This window comes from Aulonocara stuartgranti (genome assembly GCF_965226115.1).
Source record: "Aulonocara stuartgranti genome assembly, chromosome: 18".
Lineage (NCBI taxonomy): Eukaryota > Metazoa > Chordata > Actinopteri > Cichliformes > Cichlidae > Aulonocara > Aulonocara stuartgranti.
The window spans coordinates 35,449,860-35,470,560 of NC_138954.1; the positions used below are offsets into that span (position 1 = coordinate 35,449,860).

The 20,701-nt window shown below is 40.6% G+C and overlaps 1 protein-coding gene across 2 annotated transcripts in view; it reads left to right on the forward strand.

The window, feature by feature from the left end:
* The window catches only part of LOC309694195 (epidermal retinol dehydrogenase 2-like), a 31,390-nt gene extending 12,062 nt beyond the window's left edge, over positions 1–19,328 (forward strand). The window contains exons 6-7 of one of the 2 annotated variants that reach the window (XM_082514056.1): positions 2,946–3,071; positions 18,738–19,328. In XM_082514056.1, coding sequence (XP_082370182.1) covers positions 2,946–3,071; positions 18,738–18,834 — 223 coding nt within the window. In that variant the 3' untranslated portion in view covers positions 18,835–19,328. Of the gene's footprint in view, positions 1–2,945; positions 3,072–6,945; positions 7,265–18,737 lie in introns of those variants that run through there. The other variant, XM_082514057.1, reaches the window with a different exon arrangement.
* The last annotated feature ends 1,373 nt before the right edge of the window (positions 19,329–20,701 follow it).

Sequence of the window (20,701 nt, forward strand, 5' to 3'; positions counted from 1 at the left end):
TTGCATTTTGGTCTCATCTGACCAGAGCAGCTTCTTCCACATGTTTGCTGTGTCCCCCACATGGCTTGTGGCAAACTGCAAACAGGACTTCTTATGGTTTTCTGTTAACAATGGCTTTCTTCTTGCCACTCTTCCATAAAGGCCAACTTTGTGCAGTGCACGACTAATAGTTGTCCTATGGACAGATTCCCCCACCTGAGCTGTAGATCTCTGCAGCTCGTCCAGAGTCACCATGGGCCTCTTGGCTGCATTTCTGATCAGCTCCTTGTTCGGCCTGTGAGTTTAGTGGACGGGGGGGGGGGAGACGTAGAGACGTAGATTGACCCGTAAATCGAGAGCTTCACTTTTATATTTGGTGCTTTTTTTACCACAACTGACTGATCGAACTAGTCAGGTGCTGCATCACTGCAGCCACAGAACGAATCAGTCTGTCGATCTCCCACTCCTCTCACTCACGAACAAGACCCTGGGATATTTAAACTCCTCAGTAACTGGTCCCTGACCCGGAGTGGGCCCTGCACCCTTATGTAGCTGAGGATGATGGCCTCAGACTTCTCACTCACTCTGCTTCATACTTGGCTGTTAACCACTCCGATGTGGGATGGAGTTCACCACCTGATACCAACAGAAGCACATCATCTACAAAAAAACAGAGATAAAAGTTGCAAAAGTCGAAATTTTGAGATTTAAGTCAAATGTATTTTGAGAAAAAAGTCAAAATGTGGAGATTATGGTTGTTTCCAGACAAACTGCGGCAGTTGCTGTACCCTATAAGTTTATAACGTAGTACTTCAGAATCTCATTTAGTAACAAGGAATGAAGTTATTTCTCTTTTGGGTCAAGTACAAGGATATTGAAAAGATGGTGCAGAAAGTTGCTTATGGCCACACAAACTTGGAAGAATGGATTTATACAGCATGAAATGGTTGTTCATGGACAGATTCAAGGCTACCAACAGTTGCATCACAAGTATGCTGATCAGTTAGTAAAACTAACTGTCTATACAAGGCATTTTGTAGCTGTGGCAGTTTGTCTCGAAATAACCGTAATCTGAATATTTTTACTTTTTTTTCTCGAAATAGAATTACAATAGTTTTTCTTAGTGTCACACCAATATTCCTCCATGCTACAAACGGAGATAGATGCCACTGTTGTCAAGGTGCATACTCCTCTTAAAGCATGGAGGTCTCCACCTGAAATCCAGCACACTGTGACTCTATGAGCAACAGGAGGGGGAGGATTAGGATTACTGAGTGTCAGAGCCATCATCAGAGATGCGCCAGCCCACCAACCATCACCACCTCACCAGATGAGTGGCTCCAAGAATGCCTTAAGCAGCTGAAGATGCATAAAGATGTCGGACCAAGCCCTTGCATGATACCATTGGGCGAGGACGTGCTGACATCAAGAAGTGCTACCAGTGGCTAGAAAAGGCCAATGTAGACAGAGGCTCTGATTATTGTTAACAGGCCTAAGCAGCAGGTCCACAGAGACAGGAGCCTACCCCAGCTGACATGACCTAAGTTGCAGATTCTGCAAAGGTGTCCCAAGACGCCATCTAGCACATAGTCGCAAACCACCTTGCTGACACATATGAGGACTAGAAGTCCTGTTACACTTCCACTTTCACACAAAAACAGCAGCTGCTGACCAACTAACCAAACATATTGGTTATTAACCAGGAACAGAAGACCACAGGTTATGTGATGGAAGTGGACTGGCAGCACTGAAAGTGCTAAGCCACATGTTAACAGACACGACTGAACATGAGGTTCCTTTTTTTTGGGCACACGCTTACAGCCACTTTATTAGGTACACTGTTCAATTGCCTCTCAACACAAACATGTGATCAGCCTACCATACAATGCAATTGGGCAAGTAGACATGGTCAGTACGACTGCCTGAAGTTTAAACTGAGGATCTGACTGGCATCAAACTGAGACTTCAGTGACTTTGAATGTAGCATGTAGCATGGTGTCAAACCATGCTTCTTAGTGTTTCACAAACTGCTGATCTGCTGGGGTTAATCCCACCCAGGCATCTGTAGGATGGCAGAGACTGGTCCAGAAATTAATAACCAGTGAGTGTCAGCTGTCTGGGTGACGAGCTGATAGGCAACATTAACAAGGTTACTGTGACTTACAGTAAAATTTCCTCCCTTACTGTGATGTTTGGATGGCAATGTCAGAATGTCAGTTCATGCTTGTGGAGATGTTACGGTGTGTGTGTCCTGTTTAAATAGTGTTCAGTTGGTACTGAGTATTGTTGCCACAGTGTCCATCCCTGTATCACCACAGTGCATCGAGCCAGATAAGGCATCATGTCATAAAGCTCAGTCAGCTCAATATTGTTTCTTCAACATGGCAATGAGTTCACTGTAGTGGCCTTCAGCTGCCACATCCCAATGAAGCAGCTTTGGGATGTGGTAGGTTCACATTATGCACGTGCAGCCGACAGATCGGCAGCAGCTGAGGCCATGATGTCAACGTGCACCAAAATCTAAGTACTGTTTTCATCACCTTGTTTAATCTATGGCACAAACATTAAGGCATTTCTGACAGCAAAACGGGGGCAAACCTGGTGCTAGTACGGTGTAACTATTCATAGAGTTGCCATTTGTAGCATTATTGAAGGGTAAAATCTTTTTAGGGGGCCTGTTTGTGCAGATTCCAATAGTCTGTTTAAAATTAGAATTACATGTTGTATATTTGGTGTGATGAATGTTATAATACACATCATGTAAGCAGATGTAGTGCATTAATTACATGAATTATATAAAGTGTAATAATTTTCCAAATCATTTAAAAATCTACCCTCTGTAACCTTCAACCAAATATCTGATTACCCACCCAGATTGTCGCAGGAGAACTTGAAATGGAGAACTTGACAAATGCTAAGTTCAGTGCTTTTTTTTTTTTTTGTCTCTTTTTTTTTGTGTTCATCAGGTGGCCAAAACTGCTACCAATCCTGAATCCTGATTATGTGGCAAAGAAGATCATCCATGCTGTGCTCACAGACCAGGTCTACTTGCTTTTGCCTCGGAGCATGTACCTCATAGCTGGTCTGAAGAAGTTAGTCACTACCTTTCTTTGTTTCTTTCACTTGCACACAGTTCCACACTCACTAATGTAGAGTTATCTGAAGATTTATCCACTTCACTTGTCCCATATTTTGTCATGCCTTATCACAAAATGGATCATTTGTATATCCCCATTGGAAAATTGAGGGTGCAGAAATTGGTAAAGTGAAATAGAACAAGTGCTGGGGTTTAATAGACCGCCTGACCTACCTCAAGACACAGAAGGCCTTGATTGGTCCTTCCATAGATCAATGCACCTATCTGGGGAAGGGTAGAGAATTTCCACAGCACTGAAGATCACAGTGAGCACAGTGGCCTCCATGTGTAAATGGAAGAAGCTTAGAACCACCAGCTCACTCTTTGGAGCTAGCTCCCCAGATGATCTGAGGGATCAGGTAGAAGGGCCTTAGTTAGCAATTATAACCAGATGGTTGCACTCAAAAAAACTGGAGCATTGCTGTTTGGAGAGAGAACGGTCCAGAAGGACTGGCTGTTTTGCAGCACTGATCATTTATACGCAGAGGCCAGACAGAAGTCACTTCTTAGTAAAAGGCATGTGGCAGCCTGCCTGAAGTTTGCCAAAAGGAACCTGAGGGGACTCTGAGATCACGAGAAATTAAATTCTCCAGTCTGATGAAACAAATATTAAACTCTTTTGCCTGAACGCCAAGCGTCATGTCTGGAGGAAACGAGGAACTGCTTATCACCTGACCAATACGGTCCCTACAGTGAAGCCGGGTGGTGGCAGCATCATGCTGTGGGGATGTTCTTCAGCAGCAGGAACAGGGAGACTGGTCAGGGTGGAGGGAGATGAATTCAGCAATGTACAGAGACGTCCTTGATGACCTTTTCCAGAGCACTCTGTACCGACCTCAGACTGGGACGAAGGTTCATCTTCCCCCTAAGCACACAGCCAGGATAGCAGTGGCTTCTTATCATGTCCCGAGTGGCCCTGCCAGGAGCCAGACTTGAACCGGCGGGGTTTTTGTTTTTAAGGTGAAAAGTGAATTGAATCCATTTTGAAAAAAGGCTTTAAGATAAAAATGTGAAACAAGCGAAGTGCTGTGAATGCTTTCTGGATGCTCTGTGCATAACAAATATAGTTTGGCTGCACTCCACTTTCTGGTGAAAACACTCATGCAGCAATGCACAGAAATTATGAATGACTAACTTTTTAATAATATTGTGGGCTATTTCTGGGGTCATGGGGGCACCAGTCACCATTCTGTGTATTTCTGGTTGTACTTTGGTGATTCAGGTGGCCTTGATGGGAGTGGGAGTGGCCTAATGACACTGCCTGTTGCTCTCTGGCCTTTGCTCGACTTGGTTAACTTCTAGTTTTTGTTGTGATGCATGTTACCATCTTTGAAGGTCGATTTTTGCTGGAGGTGGGGTGTTGAGGAGGATCATGTACACATGTTCACACGATGGGGCGGGGAAAGGCTATCACAAGAATACAAGGTGATGGATGTCTCTACCTGTAGCTGGTGACGTTTCACCTACAGGAATGGGACAACCTGTCAATATTTACCTGAAGTCCAACCTCGAAAAGAAGGCCTGGCCAAAAAAACGGGACTTTAGACCCTAAATCATATTTAGTTAGAATAATGTAAACCATATCAATAAATCCTGTATCCATTTTTACATATAAATATTAGGGGTGCAACGATACTCGTATCGATATTGAACCGTTCGATGCAGTGCTTTCGGTTCGGTACGCATATGTATCGAACAATACAAAATTTTTTATTTATTTTATCAACTTTTCTTCTGACGATGCTGTCTGTGTGGAGCGCTCAGTGGATCTGCGTTCGACTTATCCGCCTAGGCTGCACTGTCGAGCGCAGATCCACTGAGCGCAGCGCAAGCTAGCAAGACAGAAGCTAAGCTCGTTGCAACATGGCAAATTGAACCTCCCCCACCCTCATTCAGATCTGGCGTTTGGAATTATTTTGGTTTTCATGTGACGTATGACCCTGAAGGTAAGCGCGTCATGGACTAAAGTAAAACAGTATGTTGGATGTGCCACGCAATGCTCAATTACATGGGTGGGAACTAGTGTGTTAGCTTGTTAGCTTGTTGGCCGTCCAGCCCCACGCACGGGGCGATCCGCGGTAGCTCGTTAACGGAGATTTGCCGTGTTGTGGCGTTAACGTCATTTCAGATTAACGCTGACAGCACTAGTGGGAACACAACGAATATGACTGCACATTTACTCCGACAGCATCCTAGTGCAAAGACAAGTGGAAGCAGACAAAAACAACAAGCACGCATGCTACAAACTTTACACGAGTCATTTAGACAGCCGTTAGCACAGGATTCTCCTTATGGGGACCTGATATGTTTAATATGCTGCTGAGAATATAGCCCAGAAGAAGCGTATAGTATAGCTTTTATTTTGAAAGAGCCATTTCTCTGTAATAAACTCTCTTTTCCAAAGATGAGGGATTCCTCAATCAGATTTATTTTTTATTACTTTGTTGTTTCAGCAACATTAAATTTAAAAACTGTACTTTTGAGTTAAAATATATATTTATAATTTTAATAAATGACAAATTAAAAAAGCATGAACATTTTTTTGTATCAAAAAAATATGAAACCGTGACACCAAAGTATCGAACCGAACCGTGAATTTTGTGTATCGTTGCACCCCTAATATATATATATTTTGCCAGAATCTCAGCTTAAAGCTCACAAAACTATTTCAACAAACTCCAAACAGTTAAAACAGCAAACGATTAAAACGGAGTCCACATAAAGTGGTGATGTTCCTAAATGAGAAAAGGAGAAATCCAGATTCTAGGTTTTATCCATTTCTCAGCAGAGAGAGTTTTATGGCTTTGTCCAGCAGCTGAAGCTGTGTCACGAGTTCCATACATATTGAAGGATGTCAGTGTGTCAGTTTGAACTGCTGTTAGCAGAGTTGGAAACAGATCTGAGGAGGAGAAATCGTTTCAGAGAGCCCAGTGAGCCAGACCAGCGTTCATCAGTGTGTCTGTGGTAAAAATGGTAACATTTTCCTCTTTCTGTATCATTGTATATGCAGCTATGAGCAAGCTTGTTGCCAAATACAGCGATTTGGTTGGTCAGATCAGTTTATTCGGATCCAAAACATCTGAAGAGTCAAGCTTGGTTTGACAAAAATAAATTCAGCAAATTCGTCCAATAAAAATACACGATTGGTGTGAACGGCTGCATTAGCAATAGGTAGTCCAAAAGTATTTTTAACGCACAAAATGTTCACACGGACGTCGTATGTCTGTATGTCCGGTGTGAAAAGGCACCAAATTTAAAACCAATTTGATACGTGCAAAAACTTATTGTATATTTAAAAAACAAAACAAACCCAAAACTGATTCTGAGATTTATTTTGTTTTTAATTATTTCTTTTTGCCCTCTTACTAACGTTTCCAGAATGACTCAGACCTAAATAATGTCTTTGGCACACACTGAACTCATGCACACTAACTAACACTCATAAAGATTCCACTTGGATGACTTTTGTGCCAGAATACAGTAATGTTGCATGTTGTTTATGTAATGGTCTTATCGTTGTCGGTGTGTTTGGTACAGTAGTTGTTTCAGGTCTGTCCTCGTCTTTGTCATCTTTTTGTGTGGATGTTTGTTTTTAGATGGATACATCCCAGCAATAACATGAGGTTAAACTTGGCTTTAAACTGATGTTGAAGAGAAATATTATTTCCTTATAATTAAAATGACATCACAGCCATCACTGGCAGATTATTCGATTGCCGTAATGGTTACATATGTTATGCATTTCATTAAAATGACCTTGGTGCTGATGGGGTTATATTTCTGTTGTTGTCCTCATCCTGTTCTCTTTTGTTTCCCTCCATCATCGTCAGTGTGTTACAGTGGAAGCTGCGCTACCTCTTTGGCCGTTACATGGAATTGGCCGTTGAAATAGACTGCCACAAACGCCTCAGTGCACACTGAAATGTGTTTGGATGTTGTGCTCAGCTGTAATCTCTAACCACGTACAGGGCACATTGTATCTCGGACTGTTGTAACGTGTAACGAAACATTCTGCAACCTCCGTCTGTGCTAAATGTTGAAGTTTACTAGGAGGGATTTGATGCTTTATTGACCATGAAACCCAGCACATGACATTTTTACATGTGATGGTGTATTTACATGTAGTGAAGCCATGAGTGCTATATAATATCTAAAATGTCAAGTATTAAAGACAACATTCAGATACTATGTCTTGCTCTCATAACACTTATTTAACTTTCATTAAATTTGTGTTTCCCTAATATTGTATTCGCCAATGTCATTATACTGAAACAAGATGTGGGGTCAAATCTTCCTGGACCTGACTTGTGCTACAAAGCTGGATTGCTCTTACGCAGCTAACTAACCCAGTGGTTTAAGAACTACAAAGGTGGATCATTTCTTATTGGGGAAGATTACCATGGCAACTCATGCCTAACTGGTTTCAGAGCATGTTATAATCCAGATTAGAGATCAGCAGGTATCGGATCAGCCACCGACTGACCAAGATCCCTAAGATCTCAGATGTTTCAGATCCTTAGGATTCCTGGGACCTCGTTCTATGAATTAGATTGTTTTTGTTTTTTAAGAGCATCTAATGTCTTTGTGTTGCCTCAAACACAAAGTGAAATACTTGATTGTAATTCATTTAATGATAGTGTTGTCATATTGATAAATCTGTTAATTTTCTGAATTTTATTAATGTGAACAAATGAAATGGCTGTAGCTCAGGTGGTAGAGCAGATCAGCTACTGAGCTACTGTTGGTGGTTCGATCCCTGGCTCCTGTCTGCATGTCAAGTGTCCTTGGACAAGATACTAACCCCGAGTTGCTCTCCGATGCGTTCATCAGAGTGTGAATGTGTGTGAATTAGGGCTGCCACGATTAGTCGACTAGTCACGATTACGTCGACTATTAAAATCGTCGCCGACTGATTTAATAGTCGACGCGTCGTTTGAAGCTTTGTAAGATCCCAAAAGACGCAGGAATAAGTAGCAGGATTTAAGAGTGTAATAACGGACTGAAACAGAAGATGGCAGCACCGCATGTACAAGGATGCCAGCTGCCGTTAAACCCCGAAGAAGAAGAAGCTGTGTCCCAGAATTCATAGCGCAGCCCAGCTCAGTTTCCAACAATGGCGGCAGCTAGTTAGTTTTAATATTACTCTTATTATTCTTTCTGGGTCACAAAATAAACGTTTAACATATTTCAGGTGAGAATGTAGCTGTGTAAACCTCAAATATCTGCTCAGTTTATCAAGACACCACATATTTTCAAAAGCGCTCCGACGTTTTCGGAGACGTCTGTTACCCACTAGCTCGATAGCTAGGCGGGGGCAAGGCTAACTAGCGCCGTGAGAACACCGGACTCCCGGCAAATCGTTTTCAAACCCACCGCCGTCTTTCGCTAGTCAGGTTAAACATGATATATGAGTCACTTAGATAAATTAAAATGTTATTGTTTGGCCTTTTTTTAGTATTTTATTTGTTCCTGAGTAAATCGGTTTGGCTGAGATTAAAGTTATAGTTTTTACACAGCTGAATAAACGTCAAGCAGACAGCTGATCATCAGAAGTGTGAGATGCTCGAGAATATACTCCGGTGCCCTGTTAGATTTTAGATAGCAAGGAGTTTATTAAACTTCACCGAAACAATCTGCAAATTTCATTAAAATTTAATAAACTATCATCTTGTCTTTATTTTTAGTTAGCACAGACCTTAAACACTTAAAGCTGTAAGCTAATGATAGTTATATAAGAGCAGATGCTGCTGGTGCAATAAGCTGTACGTTTTACGTCCAGTGGATGATGATCTGATTAGTCGACTAATCGCAAAAATAATCGGTGACTAGTCGACTATCAAAATAATCGTTTGTGGCAGCCCTAGTGTGAATGCTTAAGTATAGAAGGAAGTGCTTGTATGAGTGGGTGTGAATGGCTGAATGTGGCATGTTCATTCATGTTCATGTACACAGTGCTTTGAGCACTCCGGGAGAGTAGAAAAGCGCTGTATAAGAATCAGTCCAATGTTCAGAGCACAGACTGTCTGCAGCCTGCATTTAAAACTCACCTCAAATGCATCTAGTTCAGTTTTTGATTTTTGGTCATTTTAGGCTCAACTTCACTCAAATACTGGAATCCTCTCAGACACGAGTCACTGACCAGTCTGGTCTGTTGAACAGACAGCTGCATTCAATTCAGTTAAATTTCATTTATTTAGTGCCAGAGTTACAAAGATGGAGATTATAGAGTTTGTTCTGAGCTGCTAATAAATCTGTGATGTGATCACCGTCTCCGGCCTTTGATGTTGACGAGTGAATGACTGTAAACGTGTTTGTGTCAGCTGCCAGTGCCGCCCCTCAGCCTCCAAGTAGATGCATGTTTGGTATCAATTTGAAAATCTTAAGTGTCTTCCTACTTGAGTTATTGCATTCACAGGATTTTCAGAAAACGTGACCCCTGACCTTGACCTTAAATCCAAGGTCACTGAGATTCTGACTCATCTAACATGCCAAGTAGGTACACCTGTGGTATGAATTTTAAAATCCTACATCATCTTGTTCTTAAGTTATCGCATTCACAAACCACGCTGCCTGTTATAATACAAATGTATAAAGACACAATATACACTGCAAAAGCAAACAAGTTTCTAAAGGCAAAGAATTTGGATATTGTATCAACTAGTCTGTCACTTTGTGCTCTGCTGGGGGAAAAAGACAAAACTGGATTAAAAAATATGGCTGAGGGACGCTACAGTAAAGGGCTGGCAGATTCTCTGAACGGAGGAAATGCAGCATTTGGTGATGTTCATGGGTTCCAGACGTGAGGCATTTAGTGACTGCACAATTTTCATTGTGTAAAAATTACATATTTTTTTTATTTGTTAGATATTTTTTTCTGCCTTTGAGACTGAAAATGTGTCACGTGTGTAAAATTGACTCTGATTATAAACAAAAATGAATACTTTTCTTAAACCTCTTGAATTACAGCTACTGTATCCACTTCAATCATCTTGTTTGTTTTAAACTCGTCTGTAGTGGTTTATTTGTTTATTTATAAGGAACCCCATTAGCTTCCACAACAGTGGTGCTGAGAAACAAAATGTAAAATCAAAATTATTTTCAGCAACCTGCTGGGTCTGCCCCTAGGATACAAGGGACACTTCACGCACCTAGTAAACACACTTGTGGTTAAGAACTTTAAGTAAAAAAGCAAGGTAGGGCCAAAGTCACATAATTAGGAAGTTTTTCCTTCATCATGTATTCCTACAGAGAAAACAAAGGTCTTGGAAGGATCCAGCTCAGCAGAGCTAATTTAAAAGACTTGAGACATAGAGTGGCCACATCACTTCCCCATGACAGGTGTATCCCTGCTGCTGCACCATCTTTGCCTTTTGGTGATGCATTTAAAACTATGTAATGGTTAAACTTAAATATGATCAATCTGTTTCTATTAATGGGCTATGTACCAGCAGTCATTAAGGTGGCAGTATTTAAACTGTTACTCAGAAAGCATCTCTAGACCCAGCTGCCTTAGCTAATTATAGGCCAATCTCCAACCTTCCTTTCATTCCTTTTTGTCTTTTGAGTAGTTTCAGTCAGAATGTAACGATCATCACGGTACATAAAGTGCAAAGTGAAGGTTACAAATGGTCTTATGGCCTCTGACAGTAGATTCTAATGGTAGTTACTCTGGATGGTGTTACCCTTTATGAATGAGGCTCGAGTATAAAATGCTCTGAGTGTTCGAGCAGAGTAGAAAAGCACTAGGGGAGACTCATAACACCACAAATGTCACCAATGAGGAAGGCGCTAGGAGTCTCACGATCATTTCAGTGTTTGCCCACATGACACAATCCCTGTTTTTGCATGGTGGTTGTCATGGCTGGAAACCGCTGCATGCAGGTTTTATTGGGGGGAAAACTGATTTTGAGGTAAGAAAGTTGATCTTTTGAGCAGGTTTAGTGCTAAACTTTGTTTAGTGCTTAAACTGCAAAACAGTGTGACTTACAGTAGATGAAATTGTAGTTTCTTAGGCAAACTGTGATGCATTTTCCCCCTGATCATTTCAAACCACAATGCTAAAGCCGTTAACAGATAATGGTAGGGTGGGTTGTAACATATTTTTTAAGTGTTACAACCATCCCCTTCCCTAAAGAAGAGTTTATTCATTTTTATACTTTTCCAGCTGCCTGGAAAAGGGATACTGATACTGGTGTGGCTGCTGAAGGCAGTCAGATCAGTGGCAAAGGAACATCTGCCATGTAACACTGAGTAGATGCTGCAAAAAGCTGTGAGACCGAGACCCCGTGATCCTTGGTAGGTTAGTATAGCAGCAATAAAGCTTTCTCCGAAGCGCAGGAAAAAGTGTTGGTTGACTATTCGACTTCGACAGCAGACCTGGTTATAAGTTAGACAGAATACTAGCAAAGGTGCCTGACCAATTAAAAAAAATGTTTGTACTCAGTCGTTATTCCACTTCTTTTTTTAGGTCTGAAAGTTTTTTTATTAGCTCACAGTAACTTATAACACCCACAATCATGTGGTGAGAAGCACATGGTTTACAATTTTTATGAAGCAGAACCACAGCCTGTTGCAGAGGAGTGCAGAGGCAACTAGTCATGAAAATAAAGAAAAACCATTAAAGGCGTGTGGTAGTGCATATATCAGTGAAAGCTATCCAGTTCTGCGAGGAAAGGGGAATCATGGCGCTTACCTTCCATCCCATCTGCACCCATGAACCTCATCCACTGGATCGCAGTGTCTATGACCCATTTAAGAAAACGGGAAATAATGCAAGTGTTGCCTGGATGAAGATGAATTCTGCCAAGACTATGATCATGTATTATATTCCAGGGATTGTCGAGGCTGCTCTGCCTCCAGCTGCAACACCCAAAACCATTCCATCTGGTTTACAGTCCACAGATATTTCGCCCTTCAATTCTGACATTTTTGAGAAGTGTAGCGATGCACCGTCACGAATCAAAGACCGCCCAGAACCAGGTCCATCACTAAGATCTGCAAGTTCCCAGCCATGCTGTCCTCCAACTCTCCTAGGGACTTATGACTTCCTTACTATTTATGTCCTGTCCTCTAGATGAACCTAGTACCTCAGGGTTGTCTACAGCTCAGACAGTCAATTCTTCAGGTATACGGCCATTTTCAAAACCAGGGCCAAGAAAAAAGACTGGCAGGATCAGGAAGAAGAGGCAGTCTGAAATGATCATCAGTACACCAGTATGGGATGTGGCTCAGGTGGTAGAGCAGATCAGCTACTGATTGGAAGGTTGGCGGTTTGATCCTGGGCTTCCCCAATCTGCATGCCAAATATCCTTGGTATTAGTTAGTGTTAGTATCCAAGATACTAACACCAAGTTGCCCTCTGATGTGTTCATCGGAGTTTGTTAGTTTGCACTTGAGTTTAGAAGTGCTTGTATGAATGGGTGAATGAGGCATGTTGTATACAGCACTTTGAGTACTCCGGGAGAGTAGAAAAGCGCTATGTAATCCCTGACAATTTAATGTCTTTAGCTATTCAGCGATGCCCGCATCATCAGCTGGCATTGTGTGGGAAATGGCCACTATTCTCTAAAAGTAATGACGGAGCGGTATGCGTTCACACCCAGTAAATTTGTCTTCTCATTTTGACTTGCAAACCTGTCTGAGTCTCATGCAGAGGTTTGCCAGCATCTGAGGTGTCGTATTACAGATTTTTCTGTCTCAGCGTGCTGTTGCACACTGTAATGCAGATACAGTCATTCTTTCACTGTTTGTCTAGCACAGTTGATATTCAAGAAAGAAACTGTGCAGAAGAAAAGATGGAAAAGCTGTGCATTTCTCAGTTTTAAATTGTATCTTTGAGGACTTTGTTACTAGTAGCCTGTCGCAAAAACACATAATTTGCTCACATTTCTTTAATCGAATCTATGGGGAAAAGGGGGCAGACCTAACAAAACAATTTAAAGAAGATAAAACAGTATCTGAAAGTCATGTCCTTAAGAAACAGATGAAAAGACAGTAAAGACAGTCTCAGTGGAAGTATTGCTGTCAAGGAGCCATTCTTAAAGAAGGGAAACATGGAGAAAATGCTGAGCTATGCCAAATTAAACAAGAACTGGACTGAAAATCAGTGGGAACAGGTCTGATGGTGGAGGGACTTCAAATGGGAAATTTATGGTTCAAACCTTCATCAATAGGTATGAAGCAGGTCAAGAGAAAGACACAACAGCCATCTGTAAAACATGGTGCATGGTGCAGACTCTACCATGGTTTTGGGCTGGATTTTAACCAGTAGTATTGGGAATATTACCAAAATTGATCAAATTACGAAGCAGAAAAGTACTGGCAGATTTTGATCCACCATACAAACCTTCTAAAAAGAAGAGAAAAGAAGAAGAAAAAAGTGCTATATAAGAATCCGTCCATTTACCATTTAAAACAAGCACTAATGCAAGTGGACCAGAAAATAACCAATATTACAAGAAAGAGTATCTCAGGAAAAAATCAAGGCGAGCAGAAGAAAAATAGAAATGTGCCCAAAAAAGTCTTAAAGTAACGCTGAAGATTCTGAGACAGCAGATGACAAAAACTTTTGCGTTGTCTGTCTGGATTTGTTAACTCAAAGCCGGAGGTAGTTTGGGTAAAATGTCCACCCAGCCTGCACTTTAAATCAAACCTATATGTTTGTCACACAGGTGCATTGTACTAACTGAAAGTTTGTTTAGTGAACTAATTTACACACTGATACCACAAGAGTGTGTTTGAGTTATGGCCAGTCACAGAGAGAGGCGGACGCTGTTCTTTCTTTTCAATAAACCACTTTTTTGAAGCATGTTCTCTGGTGTAATTTTAATGTTAACACATGAGATCTGTGGTATTCTTGCAGGTGTCATTCATAGTAAACAAACAGGATATTTTGTTTAAAAGTACAAAAATTCATTGAGTTACAGATGCTTAAGCACAATGTGTTACAACCACACATGGCTTTCCCTATATAGGAACCTATCCATTTACCATCTCTTTAAATAGAGACTTTGTTATATAAGTTGTATTTCACCAGTGTAAGTCAAATAAAGGTTCCCAACTAAAAGCACCCAGGATGTTTGCTTTGTTGTCTTTATATACATTTAGGAAAATATCTTCTTATTCAAGGAAAAGAGCCAAGACATGAAAAATACAGGTGGGTGGATGCTTTTGGAAAATATAGTAGATATCTGAGGAAACAAATCTAAGGCAGCTTGAAGGGTTAGACTGGCAGCGTGGCAGAATAACAAATTTACAGGATGTGTTTGGTAGCAGTGTGTGATATTCTGAAAATGTAATCTTGAATGGATATGAAACCTGACTGAGTGGTGATGAAGTTAGGAGCTGCAGCCATTATTTGTGTAATGGATTTACATATGTTAATGATATTCCTGGTTCTCCTTGTTATAGTGATGAAAGCGAATGCAGGCCACAGTCCTATTTTAGTGTTTGTTCATCTGGTTCATTACAGTTTTTTATATAGCACCAAATAATAGGACCAAATCAACAAACAGTTGCCTCAATAATCGAGAGAAAAGACCAACAATCAGACAATGTCCTACGAGCAAGCACCTGGCATCAATGGGGAGGAAAAAAACTCCCTTTTAAAAGGGTACTAGCTAAGAATTATGGGGAAATTGAAATTAGATGAATTGTAATAATTACTAATGATTAAATGTGAGTTTGGTGTGTAAATTTGCAAAAATAGAGTGGACTAAGAGTGAAGAAACTGATTTTGAGGTTTCTTCTGAAACTCAGCTGCTCCCTCCCTGAGCCTGGTTGTGCTGGAGGTTTCTTCCTGTTAAAAGGGAGTTTTTGCTCTCCACTGTCGATACATGCTTGCTCATGGGGGATTGTCAGATTGTTCAGATTTTCTTTCTAATATTGTAGGGTCTTTATTCTACAGTATTTATTTAAATAAAATCAATTCTAACATTAATATATAGAGGTGTATTACAATTTATGCCAAAAACATGAAGATGTATCATATCTGCAGTTGCCAATTAACAGTCTGTACTGGGAGTTTTCATCCTTTTTCGATGTGTCAAAAATATAATTCTCAGCTAATTGAACCTTGCACTCAAACTTAATTAAACTTTAATTGTTACTTATAATCATGTATGTAACTTTGTAATTTTAACATGTTGTCGCCTCTTGGCCAGGACTCCCTTGGAAAAGAGGTTTTTAATCTCAATGGGACTTTTCCTGGTAAAATAAAGGTTAATAATAAACTTAATATTTCTATCAGTTTTCTGTTGCTCAGTTACAGAAATGGGATAGCAGAACATCATATAGACATTTTGAATGTGGCATTTACTGTGTCAGTAATTCTGTAGAAGTCAACAAAGAGGAGAGATCGTAGTCTGTCTAAAATGTGACTTGCCTTTTCAATGCATTGGTGGAACTTTAAAACATTGCAGATTTTCTGTACAGTTTGTATGAAGGTGAGCAAATTTCCACCAGCTCGTATGTCAATCAACACCATACTTTGCTCTCATTGGCTTCACATGCTCCCCTGGAAGTTCTGCCACTTCCCTTCGAGCACAGTTGTTTCACATGTAGTTGCTCAAAGTCACTGCATGTTATTCACTTTCCGCAGCTTCTGATCACCACATCAATATGAGTTGCTTGACACCTGAGTCTGAAGCTCCGAGAATAGTGAGGGAGGTTAACCCCTTTTGGTTATAAAGGCAGCAGAAGTGAGCAAAAATGTCAGCGCGTGAGTTTTACATAATAGTGCATTAACCTGTTAATGTGGTTTCCTGATCTCCACGATCTCCTCCCTCTTGCACCCATCTTTGGGTGTTTAAGAGGTTAACAGAAGTTGCAATGATTTCTTGCTGGGACTGTAAGGTCACATTGTATTTGACTGCCCTCAGCTTGCCAACATAAGTTAAAAGTCTAGTTGTATGAGCACTGTGTAAACTTCACATCACTTTACCCAAGTGAGTGAAATCTGTAATACCTTAGCAATAACATTGATAATAGAAATAATAATGCACCATTTGGAAGAGCCAGGTCTTAGATAGCTGAAGCCCCCTGCACTGCTGCTGAATCGTTTTGTTCTTTAATTGTATTTCATGAGTGAGTGTTTAAGAAGAAAAGATGTCTGCCATTCTTTTCTTCTTCTTCCTCTAGTCCATTTATCTGAGGACAGGGCTATTATTCTCTATTAGAAAGATTTTTGTCTCTGGAAAACAGCTCACACAAATACAGCTCACAGATAGTGCCTCGCCTGTCACCTCTGTTCATTTTAGATAAAAGCCATTGTATCCGGGCTTTTAATAATGTGTTGTATTATCCTGCCTTGTCTCTGCTCCCTCTTTGAAGACAGTCATTGTTGGAGTTGTTCGTCATCCAGATTTCGCTACCAGTGAGAAATGCAAGCAACATTATTCTGGCTCTATGAAATTATTAGACATGACCTATTTAAATTAGAACAAATATTTTGTTCCATTAGGAGCTGTTTGTTAGATTCATTGTTATGCTTAATGCTAATGATGCTAATGAGGTCATCAGTCCTTGGAATGTTTGTTTATTTTTAAAGGATTGCTGCAGCACTCTTGTAGAGTTGCTGGAGGTACAGTTTCATTGTTTTAGAACTTCTCACGTGATCATAAACTTTCTAAGAACCAGCTGGCTAGCTTTGCTCTGCTGCCTTGCTCATCTTTACAGTGAGTCGTGTCCCGTCGAGGTGTCGTGTGTTTATTGAGTAGCTGTTTGGTTTCTCCAGTACATACACTATGTTGCTTCGTTTGTGTTTGGGAGTTCTGTCCTTGGGATGAAAGAGTTCATTTACATGTATGTACTCCTTTTCTTTCTGTTTCTGCCTTATTGGGATGGGCTTTTGCCCGGTGTTGCAGGGTCCTGATTACTCCAAGTTTGTGTTTCAAAGGGTGATGGGAGTCAAAGAGTAGATGCTGGTCTGTGTGCGTGAGCTTCCAGTGAACGTAAATGTTGAGGCTTCCCGAGTCCTCAATGCGCTCAGCACAGTCCATAAATGGCAAACTATGGTCCTTTGTGTCTTCCCTGGTGAGCTTTATGTTTCTATCCACTGAGCTGATGTGAACAGTGAAAGATTCTACTTCTTGGGTTTTGATAGATTTTGATTTTAACCGCAGTGGCATCCACATATCTTTAGGTGGCTAGGTTCTGTCTGTTTGAAAGAGCCAAGAGCTGTACTTATCTATAGATACCCTTGTTGTGTTTAAAATATCTGGTTGTAAGTATGTGGTCTAACAGCATGTAAATCTAATGCAACTTGTTCTTTACAGTGGCCCTTTCTCTGATTTTTAGATATATATTCCTCTTGACTGTACATATTTCTCCTGTTTGCCATTTATTCCTGCTGTCAACTATTCATATTTTTATTCCAGCACAGTTACTGTGGAGCACCCACAATTTCATTGTACATGTACAGTGACAATAAAGGACTATTCTATTCTATTCTGTTCTGTTCTATTGTATTCAGGAGTAAAGTTCTCTTCTGTAAGGAGCTGGATGCTGTTGTCTTGTTGTGACAGTCTCCACTGCCTTGGTTAAAGATATGCAAGTGGAAATGTAGGCCTCATTAAAGGACACTCTGGTTTCATCTGGATCCAGTGATCCAGGTTTTAGGTCTGTAGAGTTTTTAATGGGGTGTGTTTTCCACCGGGGGCTGGGATGGTGGTGAGATGTTTGGAAATGTTGTAGGTGGATGAGTTTACTGCTAACAATGCACTTCTTGTGCTACATACTGGCAACCATGTGGTACTGAATCCCCCTTTCTAGAGTAGGTTTGTGAATGGCTGTGGAATTAAAGCACTGAAATTAATTTATTTATTTATAATAGGCTGACTCTTTATAATACACCCTGTCTATATACATGTGTGTCAACATGTATGGTTTGTATTGATAGCACAAATGAGATACTGCAGGGTTATTGAAAGGAGGCACTCTCTCCAGTGTTCATGTATTTTGTTTGAAAATGACTGAGTGCTGCGGAGAGGTGCGGCCCTACTACTTCCTCAGCAACTTTCTGTGGGCAGTCACTGAGGAAGTCCTTAATCCAGAGGGAGATGGAGTGTAGGAGGCTGAAGTTGATTAAGTTTGTTACCAGTCTGTTAGGGATGAACAATGATGTAGGTTTTGTACATACTTCGGAAGCTTTCTGGGGGAAACACAACCTCTTTTTAGGAAAGATGGCATCCATTCCACTTTGGATGGAGCCGCTTAAATTTCTGGAAATCTGGCCAAATTTCTTAAACCACCTGAAAATATGACTATCCAGTGATTCCACACAGAGCACCTTGGGGCTCAATGTCTTGCCCAAGGATACTTTGGCATGCTGGATTAGTCAGGGTTCAAACCAGCAACCTCCCTGATGACCTCTCCTAGGCTATAGCCACTCCAGTTGCATTTGGACTTTTTTACTCAGTAAAACTTGATCACAAAAGTTTTGCAGAGTTGATGTTGAAACTGTTCGTGGAAACTTACACTCGCTTTGGTCCGTGCAGTTTCTGGTGCAGTTGCATTGTTATAGCATATTAAGACATTGGCACATAAAAAGAAACTAACACAGATGTCAAACACCTTTTTGTATGTATTTTGTATGTTCATTTCTATGTTTTTTCTCTCTTCAAAGTGTACTGAACATGAAGCAGGCCATTGTTCTGGGCCAGTACCTGGGAGCCTTCAACCTCATGGACACGTTCAGGGGGCGCTCCAGGAAACAGGAGTGACGGAGAGGAGAAGCACTTATGAAGAATACCTAAGATGGAAGGATGGATGCATTAAAATTAACATCAACAACAATTTAATTGTTAACCCTCGAATTAAGTGTTTGTTGGTGTAATATCAGGGAGCAGCACATCTCAGTATAACGAGCCTTGTGTTTTAAATCTCAGCTTCCCAAATGAATGAATGTGTTTTTAAATGTGTTTTTAAATTGCATTATTATTATTAGTGAATCATTGTCATTTTACAGTCTGTGATATAGTATTAACAGGAATACAAAGACCACTCATGGTGATCCTTTATATGTAGTTTTGTTAATGCATGCTAGTCCTCATAACTCTGCATCAAATGTGACGTTGTTGTGAATGTTTCCTGACATTTCTGAAATTGCCTTTGTGTAGATTGTTTAACACTGACAGTTTCCAGCGTAATTGTCAATTAAAAATGCTTATATGATGTTGCTACCAAATTTAGTGCATTAATAAAGAACATCCATTTACTAAGAGGCCTCTTCAGTGAACGTGCTATATTTAGAAACCTTTAAAAATGGCATCAGTTGAGTTTTTAAACAGGCACACCATGGACCTGAAAATGGGACCCCAGGAAAAGAGAGGCTGACGCATACATTTAGTTGTTCATGCTGTTTAGTGTTTACCAGCTGAAATACTTTCTCATCAAACACCAAGTGCCAGAGCTAAGCACTCAGGAACAATCAACCATGATAAAGGAATTTCTAAGACAATTTCTCACCCTGCTAAGGTTAATAGCTGTTGGTTCAGATTACTTAAAACTGCAGTTAGTTCAGGCTGGAAAAATCATTTTCTTTATTTAAGTACGTCTTTATTTGTAAGTAACTTTACAAAATGTTGAGGCATTAAATGTCGTGTGTTGAAGCAAAAACTTGAGACAAATCTTTGAAGTTGAGACTTCCAGCTTGTGCAGATGCACCAGTGACATTGAAATAAATGTGGTTTTGTGTAGGCCTGAAGCAACTCTTTCTAACTGTAATATAACATAGCAGGAGCCATGAGCACGTGCAGCTCTACTTAAATCTGGTCTTTGATGTAACACGTGCATACATGTGTGTGTGTGCAATGCTACCACTCTCTGCACCCACCTAGTGTGTCAGATCTTGTAATTATGTCTTCATTCCACATATTTTACATAAAGGGCCATGGGTAAACACATGGCTCGGTTCTCTCCCTGTGATGCCCTCACGTCTTGTAAACTGTACAAGAACTCACCAATCTGCAGGTAAAATCCAATTTCAGATTTTTCTTTAAAAGTTCTGAAATTCTCTGATCCTCACCTGCGTGCAGTCGCCTTTTTATGAATTCGCTTTGGCATTTAAGGACATTCTGTGCTCAGTTTACCCAAAGCTATTGCATTGGCTAGTTACTAGTTGCTGTTTAATGATTACTTTAAATATGAATTAAAAATAGGAATATTTTCTGTCACAAACTTTCCACGTTCTCAGTCCGATCATTCTGGCAGCTGCCCAGATCCAACCCACTCGGGTCGATCGCTCTGTTCGGCAGCCTCATGTTGATCTAGAGAAACGTCTGCAGCAATTGTAGTGAAACTAATTGCATTTGCCCTTCTGCTCCTTCCTCCATTTACGGCAAACAGCGCTTGCATCAAGTCATTTGAAAGTGAGTTGTGTCTTAACCTTGTAAGCAGAAAGTGATCATTCATTCCTCCCTTCAATAGATCATATTATCCCTAAAAGCAACCAACGTAAAAGGGGGAAAATTAGTTCACGACACATTGCTCACCCCCAAAATTACAAGAAAAAACTCATAATCATGCATCAAGGAGCTCTGGGCTGCCCCCACACCTTATTGGAGGGAGCCTGTTTATAAGTGGATCGTT